The sequence below is a fragment of the Nelusetta ayraudi genome, unplaced genomic scaffold (assembly GCF_046127955.1).
Source record: "Nelusetta ayraudi isolate G7.1 ecotype Tasmania unplaced genomic scaffold, CSIRO-AGI_Nayr_v1 ptg000135l, whole genome shotgun sequence".
Lineage (NCBI taxonomy): Eukaryota > Metazoa > Chordata > Actinopteri > Tetraodontiformes > Monacanthidae > Nelusetta > Nelusetta ayraudi.
The window spans coordinates 19,259,711-19,267,436 of NW_027466185.1; the positions used below are offsets into that span (position 1 = coordinate 19,259,711).

A 7,726-nucleotide genomic window follows, 5' to 3' on the forward strand; every position below is an offset into this window, starting at 1 on the left:
ATTGGATTTGTGCTGCAGGACGGCGGAAAATACCTCAGCAGGCTTTAGAGTGTGTGGGTGTGTGAGCGTTTGCATGTGTGTGTTTTTGAGGGAGCGAATGGGGGGAAGCGGGCGGTATTCAGCCGTGACTAATGGAAACACACAGAGGAGGGTGCTGCTAAATTGTTAAATCGATGCCACTTCCACCTCGGTTCCAGATATAGCCGCAATCAGCGATGCGTCGCTTTTCATTAGGCGGCTTTTGACTTTGCCGACCTGGGACTGCAAGAAAATCCAACATGCACAAAATGCTCATGAATCCTCCTAAGTAATTTGGAGGAGGTGTCACGTCTTTATCTGCTTCAGTGACTTTTTAAAGAGGCAATAAAAACAGGGGGGTAAAAAATACAATTAAACTAAACATAATTGAGATGGGCTGTATCAGGATTAAATATAACCAGGAAAAAAAGCATCAGTTAGCTTCAACTAACTAAGAAAACCTTGTCGTTTTGTCTCAGAGAATATGAAGGACGCCGTTTGAAACACAGCGAGAAGACGGTGGAAAGTAATTTTTTTCTCCCCCATCCCTTTCCCTCTGCCTGTTTTTCGATTTAGGAAGAGTGATAAAGTATTTATCAGAACAGAGGAGGGATCTGCCCGGGCTTTGTATGGAATTAACCATTTCGGATTAAATAATTCAGGATGAATTCAACCGAGAATTTCATTCTGTTTCTGCCTCATAAATAACTCAGGCTTAAGATGATAAATAATGACATCTGACTTCTTATTTCTGTAAAGTTTCCTCCACCCGCTGTCTGACAGGATCTCATTGTGGTTCGGTTGGCTGCGAAAATATTCTTTTTCTACTCAGTCTAAAACTTTTCCCTTTTTTTCCCCCCTCTCTCCGAATTTAATGGCGTAGAACTGATACAATTTCACTTCTTCCTCTAAAAAAAAGTTAGAAAAAAGAAGGAAAACGTAGGTGAATTTTATTTCAAAAGAGTCGGCCATCGTGATGGATATAAAAAGGACACTTGATAAAAGGTCAAGCCAGTGCTGAGTGGGGTTAAGAGCTTGAAGGTGCACAGAGCTGTCTGAGTGGCTGACTGATTTGTCTCTTGGGGGCAGCTGGTATAGGGGGGAAAAACTGCAAAAGTACACACATATACACTGAAATCCAAGGCAGTAAAGTGCCCTCTCTGGGGGTCAAAATGCCATCTCGGATGCCACAGAGACAGATAGTGACAAGTGATGAACTCCCCCTTGTGGTACATTTCATTGCATGAAATATAGATATATATATATATAGTGGGAGGTGGGGAGTGGGGGGGGGGGGGGGGGCACCCTTAAAATTAGGAAAACAAACATCAGACTGTCAAAGAAGCCCTCCTAGTGAAGGAAATGGGCTCTAATACCATGTTAGCTGCACTTGTGACAGAGTGCTGCTGGACAGTCCATTCAATAGAATCCTCAAATCTGGGCCACATAATTAGAAAGGACAGGCAGGCTTTCTGACAGATTTACGTTGCAACGTCATGTCTATCGACAAACTCTGGCATTCTGCTGCACTGTGGTGATACGGATTTATGCGGAGCGCTCGGTTTGTTTGCCGTGATGAATTTTTCAGCGGTAGAAACAGTCGCAGAAGGTCTTTTCACAACCAGCAGCAGGAACTCAATGACCAAAGGCAAATGCAAAGTTCTTAAATGGCTCTTCCAACACGCTCTACTTCGAGGCAACTGATTTCCGGTCAACATTTTGTCTAATCCTGTTTAACTTTTCGTTAATGTTTGTCTATGCTTTCTGTCCATCTACCTGTACTCTTTCTTTATCCATTCCAAGCCAGCTGTCTACTGGTGCTTCTTGCGTCTGTTTTTTTTGCCCCTCTGTAACTCCCAACACAAAATACAAGAGTGTCAAAATACAACGGCAAACCTCCTGTGGTTTCCATTTGTGAAATCCTACCAAACTCCAAGAGAAAGTTTTAGCAACTGGTCTTAGGATTCCACAGCCAATCAGCTGTCTCGAAAAAACAGGACTCAACTTTTTGAGCTGCCCTTCAAAGATGCACCAACGGGAGAAAGCCAGGACTCCGAGTGTGAGCGTGGCTGCTGCTGAAGATGGGTGTGGAGTGGACGCTCCAGTTGCGACAGTTTCGCCACGACTGGATGGACTATTTTCGCGGCGGCGACGTGTTTTCGTGTCTCTCCCGCCCTGCTGCAATGCTTGCAGCATTTTCGTTTGAACGCTGCAGCAGCAGCTTCACAGCTGCGTGACGTCACGGCTCTAGTCAAGTGTGGTGCCCAGAGTGAAACCCTACAAAGCTAATGAGAGAGGAAAAATGCATTTAGAAAATGGTCCATTTATTTGCCTTATTATAATCCCTGCTCAAACAAACAAACAAACAAACAAACAAACAAACAAACAAACAAACAAACAAACAAACAAAAATTATTATTATTATTATTATTATTATTATTATTTATATAAAGTTTCAGCTTAGACGTTTCCACCACGTGGACAAACACAAATTCTGATGCCTGCATACATCACAGCATCACTTCTTGCAGTATGTATACTCTCATTAACTTGAGAAGTGAGTTTTTTGTGTGCTTGTATCTTTTTCCATTCTGTCAGGAGTTATTCATTAAAAGTATGAAAGCACGTTTCATCAGTAGCAGTTTTTATTTTGCATTTTACAGCCTTTGCTGTAATTTCACAATACAGCCTGAGGGGGAAAAACAAGACACTCATTTTCCCACTTCTTGTAGTTTTTAGGAGAACAACGTGCACATTACGGTTGAACAAAAGGTTTTTTTTTTTTTTTTAAATCGATGAATTAGAAACAGAATTTGAAATGAAAGCAACGAGTCATGATGATGATCATCAGCTGCTTTTTAAGCAGCAAACCACAAATAAAGAAACAAGGCGCAAAAAACGCGCACGACTGGAGACAAGAGCTTTAGTTGCCAAATTTCCACACTCTCACGACTGGAGCCTTCCTCCGCCGTGCCCTCTTTCTTTCCGCACTCACCTTCTCATCTCTCCCTGCCATCCAGCCTGCCTCCCTCCTCGTTCCACATATCTCATTCTTATTCGCTCTTCCCCGCACGTTACCGCCGTCTCCTCCTCGCCCGGCGCTCACCTCGGCTCTGCCTGCTCTTCACACACACGCACGCACACACACACACACACACGCACACACACACACGCACACACACACACTGCGCCTTAACAGCCAGTCCGACACGAAGGCCTGCTCCCTGGGCCATATAATGTGATTAAGCTCCAGCGTGTTGCCTCGCAGGAAGGAGTTGCTGTTTACTTATCGTGCTCTCACCACCAGGAGGCCTTTTTGAGTCCCACAGGAGCGCGGCAGAAAAAAACAAAAAAAACAAAATCACTTTTAATTTATATCCCACATATACCCAACCCTTTATCAGGCAGCCTATTCTCTCAATCAAAACGTCTTCACAGTCTTTCCGACACTTTTTTTCTTCCTCCTTTCAGCGCTGTCTGAGTCTCTGACTGTCACATTCTGAACACACACACACACACACACACACACACACACACACACACACACACAAACGCTGGCAACACGTGCACGGAAGTCGGAAGTCTCTCGCGTCTTGTCGCACGCACTTTACTTTCTGGGGCCTATCAAAGTGTTGAGCGCGAGCTTCCCCCCCCCCCGCCATCCCCCTTCCAAAAACTGTCACACGTCGCCGGAGGTGTCTCGCTCCCCGCGGTAACCCTCCGAGCCCCTGGCACAGGAACAAGTCATTATTTCCGTGGTAAAAGGTCAGACGCCCTGTCACCTGACTCGAAAGCGGCACTGAGTGGAGTTGCCTTGAGACAATGGCCAAAGGTCAGTTTTCTGTTTTGCCTCTCTTCCCAGTAAGAGTGGATGTGAGGAGGACAGGACACTTTCCCCGGTCTGCCTGCGAGCTCCTCTTGGTCGCAGCGGCTTTCCAGACATCGAGATTCAGATAATTGGCTGGAGGCAGCTCCATAATGAGCCCGGGGGTCTGTAATGTGACACATCTTCAAGGGGAAATATTTTAATAGGGCAATTACAGCAAAGAGAAGGGTGTTTTTTTTTTGTGTGCAGACTGAGTAATTGTTGTGGAAGCGGGTCTGTGTTCAGGAATTCAGTGGCATTTAACTCCATTATCTATCGCATGTCTTGGACGGGGGGGGGGTCGATTTTCAATATGATTACAACCTTATTTTGAAATCTTCTATTAAAATGAAAAGCTCACACAGTGTAGCGTGCATGCGAATCTAAATTACTTTAATAAAAATATCTTCACTAATCTTTATAGCCACAAAAACATGAAAAGTCCATCTTTTATGTCTTTTGTGTCACAAAACAGAGTGCTGGCTATAACGCAGTGTCCCGGAAGTCACCTCTTTGTGATGTCACAAAGGGCATGGATTCCTCTCTTGGGTTAGGGATGACACCCATAACCATCTGTTTATTATGTTTTCCTGAGATCCCCTTGTTTTGAACATGTGAAAGTTGCAACAGGACTGTAAATAGAGGGCTAACAGGCTGTTTCCTGGGGTTCGATAGATTTTTATTTATCCATTGTAGGACTCTCGGATGAAAAATGGATCAAGGATCTGAAAATAGATATCCTGTAAGAGCTTTAAATTGAACCTCTGTAAAAAAAAAAAAAAAAAGAAAAAGAGATGAAATCCAATGTATGTGTATGTTGGAGAGAGCTCCTTTATACTGGCTGATGCATTTAAGAAGAGTAAATTATTAAACGGTGCGGTTAAATCTAGCACAAAAACACTGTGCTGTTTAATTCAGCGTGATTCATATGCTCAGTTTCATCTGAAGATCTTGCCTGCGGCAATGCCTCCAACTCAACCAGCCGCCACCCCTGAACGGCTCACACTCGACCGCGAGCCCCGGCGGTCGGCTCCCTGACACTGACCCGCCTCATTTGAACAGTGCACCTTTCTCCCCTTCAATCATCCAAAGTGGTTTCTGACTATGGATGAGGTTAACTACAGCGCCAGCCTGCCTTCCAGGAGTCACAGGGGCCAATTATATCAGCCTGACTACTCTTCCCAACCTGAGCTCCGCCGTGTGGAAAATGCAGTTCCACTGGCTGCGTCACTGGGGACAGAACAGGCTAGTGCTGTCTGGAGCCCGAGCCAAGCGCAGGCCAATTTGGCATGCAGAGGTCTACGGAGAATAGGCCTGATGAAATATATATATATGATCTTCTTCAAACATGTATTGTTCCGCGCTACTGTGTCTTATCAGGCCGGCTCCATCCCGACGGCTCCCCAGCTCTGCAGTGCGAGACTGTACAGGGCAGATTGTGTGGGAGCGACGCGCAAGGAATGCAGAGGGCCCTCTCGCTACAAACAGGGGCGGTGACCCACATCTCACCTGCCCCTTGTTTAAAGTTTGAAGCGGTGACGAGTGAAATCAGCAGAAAGCATTTCTTCTTTTGCTTTTTTCACATGGATGCAAGATGGAAAGAATTCAGTCCTGAGGTAGATTGCTTTATGTGAATGGCTCGACGATAAAATTGTATGTTAAAATATCAACTTTTTAGTGTCAAGACAAAACAGCTTTAACATCTGCAAAGCAATATGTAAAGTCAGAAGAAGGCTTTATATTACCCCTTATGACGGGCCTGTGTGCCGAAAGGCACTGCTGACACCTGCTGGTCAAAGACGGTAACTGCGACCATATTCAGTAAAGTCAAGGGCGATGTAAGTATTGCAGCAATTAAAGAGTTGACAAAACAATTTTAGATCTTAAACGGACATAATTTATTAACCAATATGGCAATTTATACAGGGAAGCAAAGACAGAGGAAATATTTCAGTGATGATGCTTCTGCTTGAACTGTAATCCACAGTAGCCGCATGTTCCCACTTTGGTGTCTTTATCCTAAACGACAGGAATGAAGGAATGAAGGAACAATTAAGAAAAAAACAAAAAAAAACGTCCAAAACAAAATAGAATATGCAGAATAAACAATAAAAGAAGCACTCATTTGGAGTTGTAACGTAAGATGGACTACGTCTAGTCTTTTCAATGTCAAAACTTAAAACAACATTTAAATATAAACACAAATACAGATGAGAAACTGATTAAACCAGTGTTCCAATTTAAAACAAGCTACATTTAGACCTACGTGGAAAGCAGCCACATAAATCACAAGTAAAGTGTAAATATTATAAATCACATTAATATATAAAGACATTTTCAAACCAATTTCAAAAGATTTTTATGCTCAAAACCACAGCACAGATACATTCCTCCTCCCTATAATAAAGACTGGATTTATCAGTACCAATATGTAATGTAGGGGAAGGGGGAGGGGGAGGGGATTAACCCTTACCAGGTTAATGTAGACTTTGGGGTGGCCCAGGGCTCCTCCACCTCCGTCACAGGACACCACTCTGGCTTCGATGTCAGTCACTGTCTCCTCTGCCACCAGCTTGATGGCAAAGTTCTTATTCACCTTCATACAAATAGTACAATTGCTGTCAATAAGAACTTGTCGCAAAGGCACACTTTCTCAAATAAATTAAATTTTAATAGATTTTAGATGGATGGATTTATGAAAGATGTTGAGATGTTGAAGACTTTAGGAGACTGAGGTGTCATTGTCTTCCTGCAGCATAATTGCATGCAACAAAACGAGATGAGGCATTTTTTTTTTATTATTATTTTGGTGCTATTGTTCACTGTGTCACTGTAAACACAATAAAACAAACCATGTGCATCAAGGCTTTGCTTGGATTTGATCTCTTACCTCCTTCTGTCTCCCAACAAATCGGGCTCTCCTGGGATCCTGTTCATCAAACACCTGAGGAAGAGGCGAAACGAGCTTTAGCAACTGCAGTCTCAATGACAGCTTTTACAGAACGTGTCAACCTCAGCCACTATAAATAAAGAAAATCCCCGAGGAAATAATCGCAAGCGATTAAATGAATGTCAAAGTCATAGGACGCATGTACAAAATCGGAAACTGCTCGAAACCAAATGCATGCTATCCTGAGGGGGCTAAGCTAATGCTGCGACAGCAGAGGAGAAAATGTCAAAACACCTTTCAATTCAAATCTACGAGCTTACCTGGCCAGTGTGCGTAATGGGTTCACCGGTGCTGGACACCTCAACACCATAGCGATGAAATGGAACGGAAGTGAGCCTCAAAGGGGCAATGAACACCTTAGCATTTTTACTGAAGGACAGAAGTCTTCCCACAGCAGCCGCCATGTTTACAAAAAGCCTTGCTTTCCCATGATGCAGCGCGCTCCTCCTTTATAGAGATATTAACTCTCTGTACAGTCTTCCAGGCTCAAAGCAAAAGCCTAGATATTTTTTTTTCAAGGTACATCACATGGAATGAGTATATAAAACTATAACTGTTACGACAATGGCTCGTTTCAAATTAGGCGTGATATTTGTAGACAGTGAGGTTCTAATACTATCACCACCTGACAGACATAGATGTGGGACATAAAACAAACTGAACAACCGGAAGTCGGACTCATCAAGGGTTGCAGTGCAGCACAGCGGTCGTGCCGTGGAGGTTTGGAGAGTATCGGTCGGGGACATTGTACCTGTTCTAACCATTTAAAGGCGTTTCTGGGAGGTTCGTATGTCCTTTTTCTTTTTTTATAATGCCATGAGAGGTCGTCTTCATAAATCCAGTGAAGTGTCTGCGGGGCGTATGTGTGGCTGGTAGTTTTGTGTTAGCATTAG

At 43.7% G+C, this 7,726-nt stretch overlaps 1 protein-coding gene across 1 annotated transcript; it reads right to left on the reverse strand.

Annotated features, from left to right (window-relative positions):
- Positions 1-5,757: 5,757 nt before the first annotated feature.
- Positions 5,758-7,260, reverse strand: ndufs6 (NADH:ubiquinone oxidoreductase subunit S6). Its single transcript, XM_076011524.1, has 4 exons — positions 7,094-7,260; positions 6,774-6,827; positions 6,357-6,479; positions 5,758-5,902 (listed from the first exon to the last, which is right to left on the reverse strand). Exons 1-4 carry the CDS (start codon positions 7,235-7,237, stop codon positions 5,834-5,836), a joined length of 390 nt encoding a protein of 129 aa, XP_075867639.1. The 5' UTR covers positions 7,238-7,260; the 3' UTR covers positions 5,758-5,833.
- Positions 7,261-7,726: the final 466 nt, after the last annotated feature.